General features: G+C 44.7%; 1 protein-coding gene across 4 annotated transcripts in view; it reads left to right on the forward strand.

Moving 5' to 3' along the window:
- The window catches only part of FEZ1 (fasciculation and elongation protein zeta 1), a 117,436-nt gene that overhangs the window by 39,630 nt on the left and 56,558 nt on the right, over window positions 1-21,248 (forward strand). For 3 of the 4 annotated variants that reach the window (XM_067562460.1, XM_067562471.1, XM_067562453.1), the window contains exons 4-7: window positions 3,102-3,188; window positions 6,500-6,668; window positions 10,521-10,792; window positions 20,194-20,274. In XM_067562460.1, the coding sequence (XP_067418561.1) occupies window positions 3,102-3,188; window positions 6,500-6,668; window positions 10,521-10,792; window positions 20,194-20,274 (609 nt within the window). The remainder of the gene's footprint in view (window positions 1-3,101; window positions 3,189-6,499; window positions 6,669-10,520; window positions 10,793-20,193; window positions 20,275-21,248) is intronic. The other variant, XM_067562480.1, reaches the window with a different exon arrangement.

Raw genomic sequence — 21,248 nt, forward strand, 5'->3', positions numbered from 1 at the left:
TGCAAAACTATCAGCAACAAGTTCACTCTTTCCAAGCCTCCACCCCCAAGCATTCTAGGATGAGGTTGAGCAGGGTGCAGTACATGTTCCACTCGATATCAGTTGAAGGGAGCAGGAAGAGGCGGCAACCTCTTTAAAAACTGGGAATGTGGGGTCTTTGCTGTTTGCACAGACAACCTCATTTCTGTATCCCCAACAGCCCTATGAGAATATTTGCCAACTGTTAAATTATTTTCCGTTCGCTCCACTGTTAAGGATTAGCAATAAAATTTTAGTTCTTGAAATGCATTACTCATTATTTTTATTTATTACAAGCATGGAGATGGATGGTGGGGGAAGGGGAGGTGCAGGGACAGTAATGCAAGGGTGGGGGATGTCACAGGACAGATAAGTGATGCCCATTACTGTGTCTCATTACAAAAATAGGTTTTCAATGCTTCCCTGAGGTGCAGAGCTCCGCGTTTGGCTCTCAGCATTGCACTGGGATCTGGCTGCTCAATGTTTGTGGCCAGCCTATCTGTCTCCACGACCCAACCCAACCAGAACTTCTCCCTCTTTGTCTCACAGATATTATGGAGCACACGGCAGGCAGAGGTAACTCTTGGGATGTTGCATTCACTCAGGTCTAACCTAGTGAGCAAACTGCACCAGTCCAAAGACACATTCCACCACCATGGTGCACTTGCTGAGCCTATTATTGAACTGCTCCTTCTCGCTGTCCAGATGCCTGGTGAATGGCTTCATTAGCCAGGGGAGCAAGGGGTAGGAAGGGTCTCCCAGAATCACTATTGGCATTTCAACATCATCAATACTTATTTTTTGGTCAGAGAAGAAAGTCCCTGCTTGCATCTTTTTTAACAGACCTGAGTTCTTAAAGATGCATGCGTCATGCACCTTTCCAGATCACCCCACACTGATGTTGGTGAAGCATCCCCTGTGATCCACAGGGCCTGCAACATCATGGAAAAGTATCCCTTTCAGTTTATATACTCTGTGGCAAGGTGGTCCGGAGCTAAGATAGGGACATGTGTGTCATCTATTGCCCCACCACAGTTTGGGAACCCCATTGCAGCAAACCTGTCCACTATGTCCTGCATGTTTCCCAAAGTCACTACCCTTCTTAGCAGAAGTCTATTAATGGCTCTGCACACTTGTATCACAGCAGCTCCCATGGCAGATTTACTGACTCCAAATTGATTTCCAACTGATTGGTAGCAGCCTGGCATTGCTAGCTCCCACAGAGTGATGGTCACTCGCTTCTTCACTGTCAGAGCAGGTTTCAAGCAAGTATTCATGCGCTTCAGGGCTGGGGACAGCTCTGCGCAAATTTCCAGGAACGTGGCCTTACATCCGAACATTCTGCAGCCCCTGCTTATCATCTCACACCTTCATAATGATACGATCCCACCAGTCAGTGCTTGTTTCCCGGGAGCAGAAGTGGCACTCCATTGACTGCAGCTGCTGCGTGACAGCCAGCAGCAAACGGGAATTGTTTTTATTATAAAATCATAGATTAGGGTTGGAAGAGACCTCAGGAGGTATCTAATCCAGCCCCCTGGTCAAAGCAGGACCAACCCCAACTAAATTATAGCTCTTCCTATCTCAGGGGTGGGGGGAATTTTGTTTTCACTACTTGAAAAATGATCATATCTCCTTTTTGTTAAGCCGGGCATCTTTATGAGTGTTAGACCCCACCTTGGGGTCAGATTGAATGAGAACTGGTATACCATATCCCCCTTTCAGCCACTGTAAGGTTGAATTATTACAGATTTTTTTTCTCCAGAGCAACCATAATCATGGCTGCAAGTAAGCTTGGTCAAACTTGGCCAGGAAGTTGCACTTCCATCCATTCTTCCATGTTGAGGTGATCCTATAGAGTAATCCTATCCTTAAAATCTGTGGCAAAACCTTGATGTGGAGGGATTGGATAGTGAGAGGAATTATCACTGTGTTGCAGGTAATTGACAATGATACATTTAAACCATTTGTATATCTTCAGCAACAATTTGGCTTGCCCTGCTTTGGAGCATGGTAATATCTCCAGTTAAAGTATTTACTTACAAATGTATTTAGACTTGATGCATTGTGAGCTCCAGGACTTTCAGAACTTTTATAATTTTGGAAGAAACTGCCAGCAGTATCCTCGCTGGGTCTCAGAGTTGGGGCTCCAACCTGAGCAGGAACTGCTATTTTTAGCCCTGTAGCACAAGCTTCGTGAGCCTGAGTCAGTTGACCCGGGCTCTAAGACTTGCTGTCACAGAGCTTTTCGTAGTTTAGCCATACCTTCTGAGTGCTACATTACTAAACTAATAATAATTAAGACACTTTCTCTTAGCATGAGGGCAACTGTTTCATTTCTATCGACATATCAAGAAGGACGGCTGGCCTTGATTTCATCCTCTTCTGGCAAGCAAGGTCCAATCTGTTACTGGCTGCAAAAGCTTGTTTCAGGATAGAAGGGCTTCAGCAGAGCTACTCATGTGCTCAGAATTGAGCATGTGCTTAATTGCTTTGCTGGATTGGGGCCAGAATGCACAGCATCTTGCAGGATTGAGCTCATAAAGGAGGTAGGAAAACCCTTTCTGTGCCGAAGTGTGCACCACTCGATAAGTTTTGCCATTTACCAGATAGGGACATTTGGTAGCCTTTGAGATTAATTTCTTAGAAATCATTTCAAAATGTTAGCAATGGTGTTTGAAATGACAAAGCTGTAGAAAGATTTTAAAACTCATACTGGACTCTAAAAGACCTAGAACATCACCAGCACTAAAGCTGATTGTGGGTTAACACAGACACACCTTAGACTTTTTTTGTTGGCTTGTTCTGTTATTCCATCTTCTCTTACCACATGCTTCTACCTCATTCCTAGGCAAGAGCTGATCTGACATATCAAAGCATGTTGCATGATGGCCGTCCACTGAATCTCAGTGGTTTAGCATGCTTGGATTTTGAAGAAGCAGTGAATCTCATTTTCAGATGCTTCTCAGATTTTAGAGGCAGAGTAGTAGTTCATGCAGTTAAATCAATGCTAGACTGAAGACCCAAGCGGGAATATACCTGCTGCTGACCAATCAGAATTTGGTTTGGGTTTTTTCCTTCAGATCCACGAGAAGGAGGAGGAAGAGCTCAATGAGAAGAGTGAAAATGACTCTGGTATTAATGAGGAGCCTCTACTCACAGCAGATCAGGTACATGAACCTTTCTGAGTCCCCAGCACCAACCCCAGGGCACTCTGCTTGTTAATGGCTGCCAACTAGATATCGAGCTGTTGATCACTACCCGTTGAGCCCAATGATCTAGCCAGCTTTCTATCCATCTTATAGTCCATTCATCCAACCAATATCACCATGCTCAGTACTGCATCTGGTTCCTGATAAGGGTCGGCAGAGGGCTTATTTCCCTGGCCTGGGCTCCAGAATTCAGAGAATTTCCCTTCAAGTAAGTAGGTCTTTCTCGTCCCACCCCTGGAGCAGGAGGTGGTCTCACTCCCCGCCCTCTCTTTCCTCAGGTATTTGTCTGCATATACTGGGAACAGGAAGGTAACTTGATTCCTCTTGGACACTGGCAGGGGTGATAAGCCCCCTTCCCCATCAGTCCTTCAATTTGCATTTTGTCTAACACAGTCCCTTGCAACTAACCCAGGCTGGTCTGTTTTACCCCTTCTGCTGTCAAAGCCAAAATATAATTTTCCAAAAACAAAAATGATGGAATATCTAACAGTACCCTCACACCCAGCACCCTTGACCCTTCTGGGGTCTGTATAGAAATCTGAGCTGTAGACAGTGTGAAGACTTTTACACCAGGACATTTCAACCCACATTTCACACTCTGGGAGCAGTTGATGAGATTTCAAGACATGGGGCATAATTATAATCTTAACAGTCCCAGTATCTCTCCATCCATTGAAGGTCTCCCTATTAACTACCACCTGGACCCACTGGTTAACTGATGGCTCTGCACCCATGAGAGAGCAGCATGACATGAAGAGAGTGGTTTGAGTAGTGAATGGTTCAGCATGAACAGTATATAGTGTTAGCAGACTGGCTGTGTGACTCCCTCTCTCCAAAGAGTCAGTCACACAGCTAACTCTGAGAGGTCAGCGTGCAGCTGGCCTTGCCAGCACCACACTGGGCCTCACTGGATGGAGTGGCAATCTCAGGCAAAGCGACCCAGCTGGCCATAGATGGAACACTGCTTCTCCCCACCTGTTCCAGGACTTTTTGGAAGTGGCTTCCCTCCCCTCTGGGTGTGGATCTTGGTTTGGTTCTGATCCCGTTCCATCCGCATTAGGTTTTATATCAAACCCAGGCCGACTATCCACACAATGGTCTGCCCATTTCCCAGCTATAGTTATGTCTCTAGGATTTTTGTCTATTAGCCGTGATGCATGGCAGAGTTTATAGTTCATGTGTCCCTCATTTTCCCCCTTTCTGCTTGCTGATTTTCCACATAATTAACAGTTTTCTGGTCATTGATGCCTAGAACATTCTCTGAAATTTTGGAATTAATCGGATGCAGCATTTAAAAATGATCACATTCCAGACAGACAGACACAAAGAAATGCCGTTGAGTTGACTGTAAGGCTTTTACAAGCTTGGCCAGTTACTATTCTTAGTAGAAAATATTTATATTGACACAGCACCTAAAGGCTCGTTATGCTAGGTGCTATCCAAACATAGTAAATGTCAATCCTTGCCCCGAAGAGCTCACAGTGCAAAAGACAAGACACAGCTGGTGGATGAAACAAACAAACTGGCTGAGGGCAGGGGGGCAAGGAGGTAGTAAATACAATGGGATGTGCACGTTCTCAGCAGGTCAGCAGCAGTGATCACAGCTCTCCACCTGCCCAGCCATTATCAGGTTGCGGTATTATGGAAGAGATTAGTTTTGAGGAGAGACTCGAAGGGGGACAAGGTAGTGGCTTTATGGCATTTGTCTGGGAACTTTTCCCATGTGTAAGGGAAACCTAGGACACAGTACAGACATGCTTGTGGGAAAGTGGATATGGGGCAATCGAGGCTGGCATCACTGCTAATGAAGACGGGTTGACTTTGCAATGTCATGCCCTTTTTTGTGTTTATTGCTCTATCTTTAATTGTTGTTTTAGCAGCTGTGATACCTGTATATTAAAAAACGCACTAGAGGTAAGCCTGGGATTACAGAGCAGTGAGCCAGTTTTCATGAAGTAAGGCTCATTGTTCTGTAATCGCAGGCTTACCTCGAGTGCGTTTTTTAATATATGAGTACCGCAGTACTCTCCCATCCTCAAATAGATTCAAATAGACTATGTATTTAATGAAATACCTTCAATCTTAAATTCCTTCAGACCTCTTGGCTTTAGTGACCTGTCCTGGGGACCTGATGCTCTTTAATGTATCAGTTTGAATCATCACCTCTTCTTCTGAAAACTCAGTTGCTGGCAGTGCCTCTTTGATTACTAATGCTAGATATGCCAATGGCCTGTGATGGGATGTTAGATGGGGTGGGTTCTGAGTTATTACAGAGAATTCTTTCTTAGGTGTCTGGCTGGTGAGTCTTGCCCAAATGCTCAGGGTTTAACTGATCACCATATTTGGAGTTAGGAAGGAATTTTCCCCCAGGGCAGATTGGCGAAGGCTGAGGGGGGGGGGGAGGGGAGGGGGGCTGCCTTCCTCTGTAGCATGGGACATGGCTCACTGGCTGGTGGATTCTCTGTACCTTAAAGTCTTTAAACCATGAGGACTTTAATAATTCAGTCATAGGTTAGAGGTTTATTACAGGAGTGGGTGGATGAGGTTCTGTGGCCTGCATTGTGCAGGAGGTCAGACGAGATGATCATATTGGTCCCTCTGACCTTAGAGTCTATGAGTCAATTACCAGACAAAAGTAAACCCAAGTCAGGTATCTCTCATTCAATGTGTCACATAAGGAAACTGTTGCTCCCTTTATCTCCCTGGTATTCCAGAAGACTCACTAGCTCTCTCCCAGGCTTTGTGCTGCTGATAAACTTAAATACATTGAATTTGCCCAGTTAATTTCCACATTATGTTTTATCTGCTATATTTTTAGGTCAGATGTTCAGATTTAGGTGTTTTAAGTTGTATCACCTAAATCCATATTTAGGCATCTAAGTAAGTGGCCTGATTATCAGAGGTGCTGAGCTCCCATAATTCCCAGTGAGTTCCATGGGAACTATTATTATGAAATTATTACCATGGGGTGTTGAGCACTTCTGAAAGTTTGAAAATTTTGGTTTATGTTTCTTATGAATGGCTTCTCTTGGGCTGCATTTCCATATTTTGAAGGATATCGTAGTCTGCTGGCATACCATGCTTATATGTTTACAAATATTGCTGGTAATTGCTTACATAGTTAATACCTTTTATAGTACTATATGCAGAAGCTCTCCAGATATTGTTCTTAAAGCATGGTATTTACATAGTGTCAGCAATGTTTTGTTAGTGCCGAATCCAGCCATCAGTCATTAGTTCAGTAACTGACATTCATATCATCTTATCAGGTTATTGAAGAAATTGAGGAGATGATGCAGAATTCCCCAGATCCTGAAGAGGAAGAGGAGATCTTGGAGGATGATGATGGAGGAGAAACTTCCTCTCAGGCTGATTCAATCCTTTTGCAGGAGATGCAGGTTTTGACACAAACCTTTAACAACAATTGGTCCTATGAAGGTGAGGACATGTGGGAAGGGCAGAGGGAGACTTCAGTTTTGGGACTTAGGAAATTTGAGATTGTTCAAACAACGAGTGTTCTGTGGCACTTTAAAGACTAACACATTTAATTTTAGCAGGCATAAGCTTTCGTGAGGCTCCGCTCACTTCGTCAGATCTCGCAGTGTTGTATTCTCTGGCGGCAGCGCCCGCTGCTGCGAGATCTCGCGGCGTTGTACCCTCTGGCGGCAGCGTGCGACGCCACCAGAGAGTACAACATCGCGAGACATTGCAGCAGTGCACGCTGCCGCTAGGGGCGGGACCAAAAAGGTTGGCGGGCCGTATGTGGCTTTATTTTGCCCAAATGGTACACAGAGCTTCAAGATGCTGACTTAAAAATAACAGAGAGACCTAGATAAGATATTGTCTTACCTGCTCTTGGCATGCCCCTCAAGCCCTTACAGAGATATGACTTTGTCTTAATGCCCCCTATTCTCACTGAGCACCGAGTTACAGCTGCTTGCTGCAGACCCTGACTCTCAGTCAGTCTCTACGTCAGCCTCCAGCAGGCTGTCTCTGTGTCTCATTGGCAAACTCCATCTGAGCTGAGCTTACCACTTGCCCCCTCCTTTTCTGCCAGGGGTACCTATTAAACCCATCAGAGTCTTTTGATCTTTTAGGGCCTCAGCCTGGACAAACCAAAACCTGGTAGGTTTGTTGGCAGCTGGAAGTATCAAGTAATGGCCCCATTATTCTCTTAGCTGTGTTGTTGATCTACCTTTGCTAGGCTCTTTAGCACCCCACCCCCGCTTCTGAGCTACCTGTACATTCAGACAAGCTAATACCACAGATATTTAAAGAGAATAATGCAAATATTTCCTAGTTTGTCAACCAGGTTCAGTTCCTCCCTCTGCCTGAGGTGGAGCAAGGACATGAATGTGGGTTTTACCCCTCCCAAAAGAGTGCTCTAACCACTGGGCATGGAGTACTCTGTTGGAGCTGTTACCCTGTGTATAAATAATCACATAGGCAGTGAAGCAGGGGGACTGGGTCCTGAGTCTCCCACATTATTGCCCTAACCACTGGGCAGTAGAGTCATTCTTACTCTGTTGATCTGGTCCGATGCATATTTATTTCTGCACTGGGGAACAGCTTCCTCAGGAGAGACTGAGAACACTCCCCTGTAGAATTCCAGGTAGCCCAGTGCACTTTCCTAAGAATGGGGGACACCCAAGTTCAAACAGCTTCCCCACATCTGACAGGGGGGCGGGGGGAGAACTGAACAAGAGTTGCCCACATCCTGGGTGGGCTAAAGGCCAGAAGGGTGGGGCCACCTCCTCCTCTGGTGGTCATTTTATGTGGGTACATGTGCTCTGAGCACTCCTACCAAAGTGGGCCCTTCAGGCAAAATAGGTGTGGGAACATCTAGTTGAGGATCCCATTGGGGCTTAGGCATGAGATTGGCACCTAGACTGTGTATGCTCCCTGATAGGGTTTTATGCTCCTAGGTACTTTAGGTGCCTACAGAGTTAGGAGGCAGCTGAGCAGGGGTTTCAGGATCTCAGTGGCACCTACATGTTGGACTTAGGTGGCATTTAGGCACCTATGTCCTTTTGTGGATCTAGCCCAAAATGTTTCATACCACACCACTGTGACATAATGCAAGCCCCGGGGTGCAGCCTGGAAGCCATGGACCCTCTGTGTCCCCTTAACAATCCAGCTAGGGTGGGCTCTCCACAATGCTTGGTTGATGACTTTGTTATCACCCAACACAACAGCAGGTGAAGCCATACACACAACCGAGTTATCTGGCTGCTTTCCAGCCACTCACAAACCACAGATGGATAGCATGGCATCAGCCAGTTAACGCCAGCTCTCTGCTTTACACCCCAAAGTTCCCCATCCTGCCCTAGTCAGAAACCTGACCAGGATAAGTTTATTACTTAGTCTTCTCCCACCCAGTTTGGGGAGGAAATGCACCAACTTTTGTTATGAGTTGAGATTTTCCAAGCACTTCAGCCAAAACACACTGTTTTAAAACAGATTTATTAACTACAGAAATTTTTTAAAAGTCATTATGAGTGGTAAGTGTAAAGAGACCACAGGTAGTTACCAAAGAAATAAAAACAAGTTTGCAGTCTACATTCTAGAATACTGAACAAGATTTGAATTAGACTGGTAGACATTAAGGTCAGAAAGGACCATTATGATCATCTAGTCTGATCTCCTGCACAATACAGGCCACAGAATCTCACTCACCCACTGCTGTAATAGCTCTCTAACCTATGGCTGAGTTATTGAAGTCCTCAAATCAAAGACTTCAAGGTACAGAGAATCCACTAGCAAGTGACCCATGCCCCATGCTACAGCAGAAGGTGAAAACACCCCAGGGCCTCTGCCAATCTGCCATGGGGAAAATGCCTTCCTGACTTCAAATATGGCGATCAACGAACCCCTGGGCAAGACTCTCCAGCCAGACACTCGGAGAAAATTCTCTGTAGTAACTCAGAACCCACCCCATCTAACATCCCACCACAGGCCATTGGACATATTTCCCGCTAGTAGTCAAAGATCAGTCAATTGCTGAATTAGGCTGCCACATTACACCACCTCTTCCATAAATTTATCAAGCTCAGTCTTGAAGCCAGGTAGGTTTTTTGCCCCTACTGCTCCCCTTGCGAGGCTGTTCCAGAACTTCACTCCTCTGATGGTTAGAAACCTACATCTAATTTCAAGTCTAAACTTCCTGATGGCCAGTTTATATCCATTTGTTCTTGTATCCACATGGGTGCTGAAATTAATTAACTCCTCTCCTTCCCTGGTATTTATCTCTCTGATGTATTTATAGAGAGCAATCTTATCTCCCCTCAGCCTTTTTTTGGTTAGGCTAAACAAGCCAATTAGCAATGTCTCACCCTTGTTAGCTGGTATAAGCAGTTCCTTAAATGCAGGCTGGGGCTGCCTTCCCTGCCTGGGGCTACCCTTCCCCTCCTTCAAAAATCTTTTTGTCTTCCAGATGTTCCTTCAGATGTTGAGTTGTGGGGGAGTGAAGCCAAGTGATGATGTCATGTCCCCCTTTTTATAGCTTCTTCCAGGTCACTAGAACAATCAATGCTTGTCACCTGGGGGGGGGTCACCCTTATTGACCAAGGAGGGCCCATTGCCTACGTGCTTCCTCAGTGAAGCCTTCACTGTAAACAATCCCTGGTGGTGGATTCTTTCCTTGAATGGGTGAGGGGGAGGCATTAATGCTGTCTGGCCACTCCATTTGTGTACCTGAAAAGCTGGTTTGTGGGTGTTTCCCACCTCATAACATGTTCTAGTAACATGCACAGCAATATTTTTGTAACTTCACATACCATGTCAGCACCTACAATTCAACAGTATGTTAATGTTTAGCAGATCAAGACTTTTAGAATGATACCTCACAAGGCATACTTTGTACAGAACATCTCATAATTATATGGCAGTGGTGAATATGGGGTTTCTGGGATGTTGTCACAGCCACCAATCCAATTTCCTGCATACCCTGGCATTTTTCTGTTGGCCAGAGCAGGACCAACCCTGCGTAGTTTGGTGATCCCTCAGCCTACTGAAATGTGGCTGAAGTCAGTCCTTGGGGATAATTTTATATTGAAATGGGCAGGTTTTATAGTTCTATAAAGCGATCACCTAATTTAGCAGTTTTGTACCAATGGAGATGAATTTGTACCAATGGACATGACATTTAAGCAGAAGGCTTCAAAGCGCCATGCCTCTGTGGCACTGGTTGAGCTCTCCTGATATCCCATCACAAGATACGAACTCTCAGCCCAATATTACCCATTTGCTGCCAGTTTTATTAAACGTGTGTTGCATCTTCTGTTTACAAAGGTTTGGAACAGATGTCAGTGTCTGAGCTGGCCGAGCTGCTCGATCACGTGGAGGGCGCCATCCGTGACTACTCAGAAGAGTTAGTGCAGCAGCTGGCTCGTCGCGATGAGCTGGAGTTTGAGAAAGAGGTGAAGAACTCCTTCATCACAGTGCTGATGGAGGTCCAGAACAAGCAAAAAGAGCACAGAGAGCTGATGAAAAGGAGGAGGAAAGAGAAAGGGCTGAGTCTGCAGAGCAGCCGAATAGAAAGGGGCACCCAAATGCCTCTCAAGGTATGTGAGAAATCCCCGCAGGCAGCAAGACATTGCAAAGAGTGGATAGGTGTGATCATACCCATTCTGGAGAACAGGGGAAGCTGTCCCTTTAAAGAGAGAGGCATGAAATGGGGGCTCATAATAATCTGAAGTAATCTTCAGCTATTGTTTGCCAGATTTTTAATTTCATGTAAATGTATGGATTTAAAGTAAAAGCAACACTCCCCCCAGAAAAATGGAGGCTGGAACATCAAGCAACTCAGCCTTAATAGTCCCTGTTAAAATCTTTTCCACACTGCTGGTTTCCATCCACGGCATGCATGAGAACTTTTTGCACTTTAACAGAGACTCTACTGGTCTATATTTACAAGTAATCAAAGCCACTTAGTCAGAATAATTATGGCTAGAAAATATGCTGATCTCAAAGAAACCATGAGAATTCACACCCTTCTCCAAGTATCCAAAATCTTTTCATTAATACAACTGCTTTTCAGGCCTGGTCTACACTACAAAGTTAGGTTGATGTAAGCCACCTTGTGTCGACCTGTTTGTGCATGTATCTACACTCAAATTTGTCTCCCACCAACATAAGCACCTGGTTATGGTGACATAGCAAAACCACCACCCCAAATAGAAATCATCATGGCTGACATACTATAGTCAACGCAGTGCAAGTGTAGGCACCTATGTGAGATGTAACAGTCCTTCAGCAGCTGGTCCACAATGCCCAACACTGACTTCTCTGACTTGTGACTCTGACACTGACTTGTGAACTCCATGGCCCACGGGTCATGGAGACCAGAAGTCCCCCCACACCCTTAAAACACCTCATGTATTTATGAAAAGCTGACTGCCCCGCTTAGCAAGCACACCTAGCAGCTCTCCCTTGTGTGCAGCTGCCGAACCAACCATGCTGGCTACACGCTCCAGACATGCTCTTGCCTGCAGTAAACAGGAGGTATTGGATCACCTGGGCCTATGGTGAGAAGAGGCTGTGCAGGCACAGTTACAAAGTAGTCATAGAAACATGGACATCTATGTGCAGACTGCATAGGGGATGCAGGCAAAAGGATGAAACAGAGATCAGCAGCCGTGCCATATGGAAATGAAGGAATTGAAGCAGGCAGGCCACAAGGAAGGCAGAGGACCGACCAGGGAGGCCAACAGTCAACCTGTTGCTGAGCCACAGATCTGCCACTTTTATCCACGTGCCATACTTGCCAGAGACATCACCAGCACCCATCAGACCACCATGCCTTGATGGAGCCCAAGACACAGACCTCTGCTGTGAACAGAAACGAGGAGAAGGAGGGACATATGATGGGAGGATCCAGCTATGCCACAAGCCAGCACCTGTTTGAGACTCCACTTGTCTAGCCAGTCCCATCAGCCAAACACGGATGAGCTTGATCCAGGAGAAGGAAGTTTAGGTAAGTATGTGCATGCATTTTCCTTTACAAGGTTTAAATGTAAAGGTGGTGCCTGGCCCATCCTAAGTTAAAGGCTTATATATCAGCTTTCCGTTGTTTTACGCATACAAGGAGAGGTAGCAGTACAACAAACGGATAGAGTTGTTATCTGCTTCTCATTCCCCCATGGGAGGCATGCAGAGCAGTTTGTTGATGTACATAGGAATGTGTCTTCTGTCCTTTAGAGAGATCTTGATGAAACTTTCATGGATATACTGTGCAATCCTCTCCCACAGGTTTCTAGGGATGGCTGCCCTATTTTTTCCTCTGTGCTAGGATATTTTCCCATGCCACTCTGCGATCAGTTCAGCTGGCACCATTGAGCAAACAGGCTAGTGGCATTTAGACCTAAGTGGCTTCAGGATGCCAGCATCTGTGATGTTCTCTGTGCCTTTGTTACCCTCAGGAGTGTGATATCAGCTAAAATCACCACCCCCTGTGGAAAATAGTGCCAATTTTCAGTGCCATTGCCCTATACTTATACCCAGGAAAATAGGGACCAAATTGTTTCATCAATTGAAAATGTTAATGCCCTCCTCCTTCCCCCCCATGTGGCCACTTTCATGGCTGGGGCTGGAGAGCTGTGCTGTGCAGAGGCACTCCACAGCTGAAGTGTTCAGAAGCATGTCTTATTAACATTTGTTATGGGAATGAGGGAAGGGAATTTTGACCCTTTGACGACTTTCTGTTGTGGCTGTAAATACAATGATACACGTCTGTTTTATCTATAGTTGCTGCTTTTGAGGTTTTGAAGCGTATACTCTTCACACCCACGGTATGCCTGATTCTGATGTGAAAGAGAAAGAAGAGGACTAGGGAAAAATATTCAATGAAATCCTGCATGTCAGTGCTGAATTGGAATGCAGACAAAGGGCATGGCTGGCCAATGGCAGATGGCATGGAGAGAGATTAGAAAGGACAGGGGAAAACGGAGAAAGACTCAAGAATCTCATCAGGGAAAGGAGAGGGAGAGGGTGATGCACCAAGACATAATGGGGCTTCCGACATAGCAAATACAAATGCTGCAGACTCTAATTGACCTATAGGTCCAACAATCATGGAGTTGCCACCCTTTGCAGTCCCCAGAGAACTCCACAGTGGCAGTTCCCTACACCCCAAACAATCCACTTGGCACCATGAGCATCCCTACCACTCCACACCAATAGACAGTAAGGACGACTGCAACTTCACATACTGCACTGACCTACGAGAGGAATGGTTGGTGTAGGTGCAGCCAGAATGGATTGCATTTGTGCACTGAAATGGACAACTAGCAACTGCCTTTCTAAATTTTAAGTTTTGTTCGGTTAATTTATGTTTGAAGTTTGTATTGTGATGTCCTCTTTTAGCTGCACATTTTTTTCACTGCTTTTGCCAGTCAATAACATTCTGTTTTTGAAGACAAATTCATCTTTAATAGTTCATCACACATACTGCAGAATACACCCAGTGCTTGTAAGCATATGGCACCACACAAATCATAGGTTCAAGAAAATGCCCAGTAATATGTGTAAATGTACAGCAGGCACTGCAAAATTCATAGTCTCAGTGAAAGACAGTGTAATAGTTATAAATGTACAATAAAACAAAATCCATTCATAGGTTTATTATGAGACAGTGTCACATGCATAAATGTACACCATGCACTGCACAATTCATAACAGCCCACGAACCTTTGGGGCCAGACCACAGTCAAGCACAGCACGTTAATGTGGCTGACCCTTAAAGTGCTCTTTCAAAACCTCCTGCAATTACATGGCTCCATGTTGGCCTGTTGTAATGGCCCTTGTGTCTGGCTGTTCAAACTGAGGCCTGGTCTACACTCACCTGGAAATTCAGTGACAGTTGATGGGAGTTATGCAAGCTACACAGAGTAGCTTGCCTAACTCCCATCGACAGCTTTACTTCTGTTCTGTGTGGTGTCTTCACTGCACTGCACCACTTGAGGGAGTGGTTTTACTAGGTCGACTTCCTGATGGATTGAGCGGGTCTTCACTGACCGCTCAATCGATCCAGAAAGATAGATCTGACAGCTGCGAATTGCCACTGTCAGTGTAGACATACTCTCAGCAGACTGCTGCTCCACATCCGCCCTCCACCATTGTGGCAACTTTCCCCCCTTTGCCTCACAGATATTATGCAGGACACAAAAGGCTGCTATAATCATTGGGATATTTTTTTCATTGAGATCCAGACTGGTGAATAAACAACACCAGCATCCCTTCATTCTACCAAAAGTACATTCAACTTTCATTCTGCACCTGCTGAGCCAGTAGCTGAATCTGCTGGTGGGCTCAAGGTGGTCGGTGTATGGCTTCATGAGCCAGGAAGCAAGAGGTAGGCTTGGTCCCCCAGGATCACTACTGGCATTTCAGCATCACCAAATGGTAATCTGTCGGTTGGGAAACAATGTCCCTCCTTGCAGCTCTCTGAAGAGACCTGTGTTCTTAAAGATGTGAGCATCATGCATCTTTCCTGACCAGCCCACACTCATACTGGTGAAGCATCACTGGGGATCCACCAAGGCTTGCATAACCATAGAAAAGTAGCCCTTTCTGTTGATGTGGTCTGGTGCCAAAATAGAGATATGTGTGCCATCTATTGCTCCACCACAAATCAATCCACTATGTCCTGTACATTGCTGAGAGTTGAAGTCCTGCATAGCAGGACATGATTAATGGTCCTGCACAACTACATGACAGTGACCTACACTGTGGATTTTCCAACTGCAAAATGTTTTCCCTTTCACTGGTAGCAATCCGGCACTGCAAGCTTCTAGAGTGTTATCGCCACTCACTTCTCAACTGCCAACACAGTTCTCATTTTGGTGTCTATTCACGAGAAGGCTGGGGTGAGCTCAGCACAAAGATCCAGGAATGTGGCCTTTCTCATCTGAAAGTTCTAACTGCTCATCATCCCAAACCTGCATTATGATGTGATACCACCCATTAATGCTTGTTTCTTAGACCCAGAAGTGGTGATCCACTGTGTGAAGTTGCTCTGTGAATACCACTAACAACCTTGAATTGTTTTTCACTGAGTCCCTTAGCAATCTGTCCTTGAAGAAATCATCATGTCCTCCACTATTGCAGTTCTTCCTGATAATACTATAGAATCATGTGTCCTGTATTTGCAACACTCAGGAGACTAGTTCAGAACTGTGTGGGGTTCATGCTTCTGTCAAAGATGGTGAACACCGAACAGTGCTGTGAAGGCTTGTGGGAACTTAACAAAGGCGTGAAAATTGTGGGAAAGGGATGGCATTATGGAATGGAAAAAGTTGCATGATGGGAACTTAACTCAAATTTCCCAGAGCTCCCTATTTTACCCCACAACATAAGGCAAAAACGTCTCAGAAGGCATTGTCGCAGATGGTGGCATGTGGCTGTCACATTCTGGGGTTCAAGACCAATGAGGAGTTGTGTCATCACCTGCCTTATAATCCTCGGTACTTTGTAAAATGCTCTGCTGCTGTAGCTCCCTTGTCTGGATGTTCCCAGCCAGCATACAAATATGCACTGAACATCTATGTGTGAAAAGCTGCTCTGGACCATCAACTCTGGAGGAAAGGGAGGAAAGAGGAGCCGGGGAACTACAGACCGGTCAGCCTTACCTCAATCCCTGGAAAAATCATGGAGCAGGTCCTCAAGAAATCCATTTTAAGGCACTTGGAAGAGAGGAAGGTGATCAGGAACAGTCAACATGGATTCACAAAGGGAAAGTCATGCCTGACCAATCTGATTGCTTTCTATGAAGAGGTGACTGGCTCTGTGGATATGGGGAAAGCGGTGGACGTGATATATCTTGACTTTAGCAAAGCTCTTGATACAGTCTCTCACAGTATTCCTATCAGCAAGTTAAAAAAGTATGGGTTGGATGAATGGACTATAAAATGGATCGAGAACTGGCTAGAGCATAGGGCTCAACGAGTAGTGATCAATGGCTCCATGTCTAGCTGGCAGCCAGTCACAAATGGAGTGCCCCAGGGTTCGGTCCTGGGGCCAGTTTTGTTCAACATCTTCATTAATGATCTGGAAGATGGGGTAGATTGCAGATGACACTAAGATGGGGGGAGTGGTAGATATCCTGGAAGGTAGGGATAGGATACAGAAGGACCTAAACAAACTGGAGGATTGGGCCAAAAGAAATCTGATGAGGTTCAACAAGGACAAGTGCAGAGTCCTGCACATAGGACGGAAGAATCCGATGCACAGCTACAGACTGGGGACCGACGAGCTAGGCAGCAGTTCTGCAGAAAAGGACCTGGGGCTAACAATGGATAAGAAGCTGGATATGAGCCAGCAGTGTGTCCTGGTTGCCAAGAAGGCTGATAGCATTTTGGGCTGCATTAGTAGGAGCATTGCCAGCAGATCGAGGGAAGTGATTATTCCCCTCTATTCGGCATTGGTGAGGCCGCATTTGGAGTATTGTGTCCAGTTTTGGGCCCCCCACTACAAAAAGGATGTGGAGACGTTGGAGAGAGTCCAGCGGAGGGCAACAAAAATGATTAGGGGCTGGAGCACAAGACGTATGAGGAGAGGCTGAGGGAACTAGGCTTGTTTAGCCTGCAGAAGAGAAGAATGAGGGGGGATTGGATAGCAGCCTTTAACTACCTGAAAGGGGGTTCCAGGGAGGATGGAGCTAGGCTGTTTTCAGTGGTGGCAGACGACAGAACAAGGAGCAACGGTCTCAAGTTGCAGTGGGGGAGGTCTAGGTTGGACATTAGGAAAAAGTTTTTCATTAGGAGGGTGGTGAAGCACTGAAATGGGTTACCTAGGGAGGTGGTGGAATCTCCATCTTTAGAGGTTTTTAAGATGCGGCTTGACAAAACCCTCGCTGGGATTATTTAGCTGAGGTTAGTCCTGCTTTGAGCAGGGGGTTGGACTAGATGACCTCCTGAGGTCCCTTCCAACTTTGTGATTCTATGCTTCTATGAACTCTGACTCCAGCAGCATGAGTCTTGCACCACAGCCACACTCTGGCCTCCACCAGGCTTGGTTTCACCTGGCAAGATGACCCCAATACCACTCAGGCCTGAATTTTTCCCAAATCGTGTGATCTGTGATGTCCAGCCCATTCTTGACCATTCAGAGGGATAATATGGTTCATTTGTTCCTCTAAAGATACAAACTGCACAGATTATCACTTTAACTGGAGTTAACAATTACTTCAGTTCAAACACACCAAAAGTACAAATTTATTAACAGATGGAAATAGGATTTCAGGTGAGTTCCAGTATAAAGAATAGAGTTAGAAATGGTACAAGCAAATAAAGTGAAAAAATGCTTTCTAGATACTAAGATTTAGCAATGCTACAGTCCTAGTTCAAGTTAAGATTCTTCCAAAACCACTCCCAGCAAGATGGAAGGATCTTCCTCCCACTTGGTCAGGAACTTCTACAAAGTCCAAAGTTCTCTACAATAACTTAGGATTCTTTGTCCCTCTTTTTTATAGCCCAGTGAACCTTTGAAATAGATTCTTCTGAAGGTTACTCCCAAAGTAAAGTTCATTCAAGTTGTGAGGAAGGAGGGCATGGACTCTGCTGATGAAGGAAATTCTATGCTACCTTCTTCCTCCACTGGTGTTTGCTTAAATGCAAGTGAATGGCCACTTGACATATGATTGCCAATTGACTCTGATGACACCTGGTGGGAGGTATTGGCCTGTCCTTTGTATGAGAGAAACTTGTTTATCCAATTTCCCAGACTTGTTTGGCAAACACGGTTTAGTTCCACATTTCTTTCATAGTCAAATGGTCCATTGGGCAGTTACCATATATACACCATGCAAGAATATGAATGGTCAGGGTGTTATTGCTTTATATTGATCTCTCACGTGCTACCTTTTGACAGATTATGACATTAGAGAGTTGAGGTACATTGAACAGGTCAGATGAGCTGAAACTCACTACCTGATACCAGTGACTGCTTGCCCTCTTGCCCTGGGATGCAGTTAGGGTCACACTGGGATACCTAGCCATGGTGCATTGCCTTTTGCATCGATAGAAGTGCTCCTAGTGGGCATGCAAAGTGCCGATGCAGACAGCCAAGTATGTACAAGCACAAGCAATATGCTATCTGTGGCAGCTGTGAGCTGACATAACTTGCGTCAACCAAAGTTTGTAGTGTAGACATGGCCTTAGACGGCAGAATACAGGAACCAAAGCATTGCCAAACTACATCAGACTGAGGATCAAAGTAGGTCTGTATCCTCCCTCTCACAAGAGCCAGTACCAACTTCTTCTGAAAAAGGTGCAGTACATCCCAAAATAGGTACTTATGGAATCATCTGCACAAAGGGGTAAGTTCCTTCCTGACTACTCAGTTAGATGTCAATTTATACCCTGAAATATGAGGATTTATAACCTTTCCCATATTTAACCTTATCTATTGCAACTCTCATTGTTCTTGCTATCTATATAAATTCCTTGTTTTTACCCTGCTAATCTTTTGATATCAATGATATATTGTGGCAGTGTGTTCCACGGATTAATAGTTCATTGTATAAAAATGTATTTAATAAATTCCAAAGCCAGAAGGGACCATTGTGATTATCTAGTCTAACATGGACTAGAGATCATTTAGTATAACACAGATCATAGAACTTCCCCAAAATAATTAATAATCCCTAAAGCAGATCTTGTAGAAAAACAGCTAGTTATGATTTTAAGTTGTTAGTGGTAGAGAATCTAGCATGCCTCTTGGTAAATTGTTCCTATAGTTAGTTACCCTCACTGTTAAAATGTACTCCTTATTTCTGGTTTGAATTTGTCTAGCTTCAATTTCCAGCGATTGGATCATGTTTCCTTTTACAAGTTTTAAATTTGTCACCTTTCAGTTTCCTTCAGTGTCCCATTGTTCTTGCTTTATGGGAAATAGAAGTGCCCAATCTGCCTTTCTTGGACCATTCATAGATTTGTAAAGCTTTATTGTATCCCCTCTTACTCATCTCGTCTCTAAAGCAAACAGGGCTGGAAGTACAGAAAAAAATTAGGCATTGTGATGCTGAGCATCACAGCACCTAACTTGCAGGAAACTCAAAAATCACTGTGATTCAGAAAGCTTGAGTTGGCAGCCTAGACTCTTATACAATGAATGGGGAGAAATTATACAACAATTCACAAAGACCAGCATGCTAGGTGGCCTCCCATCTAAGCTATCTGACAGAGATGCTGATCAGAGGAGTGTGTGCTCATAGAGATAAGCACCTAAGTCTAGGCTAGCATAGGCACCTATCTGTGCTTGTGATTCTCAGCTGTGAAATCATATCTGGAGTTAGGTGCCTATGCCATTTTAGCAAGCATAGGAAGAGGTGGTGCTGCCCGCCTTATAACTTTTAACCGAGGGGCTAGAGCACTCAACTAGGATGTGAGAGATGCAGGTTCAAGTGCCTCTTTTTTGCCAAAGGGGAGGGGGAGAAAAAGATTTAAAGAGGTGGTCTCCCACTTTTCAAGCAAGCGATGGGATATGCTGATGTGGTGCTCCTTCAGTCTCTGTTGTCGAAGCTGTTCCACTCTGGAACTGTTGAAGAATCATTGAAATAGGAGGACTGAATCCAGGGTCTCCCATCTGCCGGGTGGGAGCAGGGGGACTAACCACTGAACTACAGAGTTGTTCTCACCCTCTCTCCCTCTCACTCTCTGGCCCTCTCTTAGGAAGGATATTGAAAAACTGAGAAACATAAAAAGAAGGGCAGATAAAAGGCATGAGTTGGATGATGAGACACACAAGGAGTTGATGGATGGTGCTAAGGCCACAGTTTTCTAACCTAGCCACTTCTAAAACTATGCTGCAAAGAACAGCGTTCTGTTACTGAGAATAAACCCTGAGCTTTTGGTGAGGGCACTGATTAGAATTCATAAAACGTTGTAAACATTGCATGCCACACTAGGCGGTACCTCTCCCCCTCCTCCAGGTCTGAATAAATCAGATGCTTTTCTCTTCTATGCAGCGTTTCAGCATGGAAGGAATCTCTAATATCTTGCAGACTGGTATTCGGCAGACATTTGGGAACTCAGCAACTGATAAACAGGTGTGTGTTCAGTGCTCTGCATAGAACAGGTACTCACAGAAGTGGATGCATGTAATTTCTTCTGAATAGACAAAAACATTTCTACTATTTCATTTGAAGAAGAAAGCTAGGTTTTGAATAGAACTGGCTGATATTAAACCAATTGATTTACAAATATTTTTGCAAATAAACGGGCTGAGTTTGGTTTGTGATGACTTTTGGGGTCAGAAGTCTATATTTCATGAGTATTCAGGCACCTGATAGGTATTTTAGAAAATGAGTGCAAATCCTAAAAGTTTCACAAAATTGAGCACCACTCATCTGAAAATTCATGTCAGAAAGTTTGTGATTTATTATTCATGAAGCACTAGTCCTTCTTTTTAAAAAGTTTCACTCATCTAATCAGGAAGCAGAAACCATACCTACCCCACAAAACAAAGGGCTAATAGTTTAAATGAATTATGATTAGTCAGTAGTCTGAAAATATTTCATCCAGAGTATTTGGTGAATGCTTATGAATAAAAAGGATTCATAACCAAAAATGGAGCTAAATCATAGCCAATATTATCTGTACAGAGTAGTTCAAACTGCTCCTGCTGGAATTCTGAAAGAAATAAGAAAGACATTTGGAATAAAGAAACCATGTACTGCTTATCTCAGGTCTCCCGCTGGTTTGCTGTGCTCTTTGGCTCAGCCCTGTGTTTCAGCATTAGAAGATTTGCCTTGTTTTCCTGTCTTCCTCCAGTGCTTCGTGAACTGGTTCAAACTAGCACTGCTCCATTATGAGTGCATTTTTAGTTCTGAAATAATCTAAAATATAACAATAAACGGCAGCAGATTGTCTTTCCTAAATCTGCTGCAATCTCTTCAAGAGCTCCTTGTGCTATGGCATTACAGTATGTCTCTTTTCAGCCTTCAGACAAGTTATCCAGAAAAATCAGTACAGTTTTAGGCTGGTTTAAATTTTCTGTGGCTCTCTTGTGGGAGGCCCCAGG

This window comes from Emydura macquarii, unplaced genomic scaffold (assembly GCF_026122565.2).
Source record: "Emydura macquarii macquarii isolate MOO-44397 ecotype Brisbane River unplaced genomic scaffold, CSIRO-AGI_Emac_v2 contig_312, whole genome shotgun sequence".
In the NCBI taxonomy this organism is placed as follows: domain Eukaryota; kingdom Metazoa; phylum Chordata; order Testudines; family Chelidae; genus Emydura; species Emydura macquarii.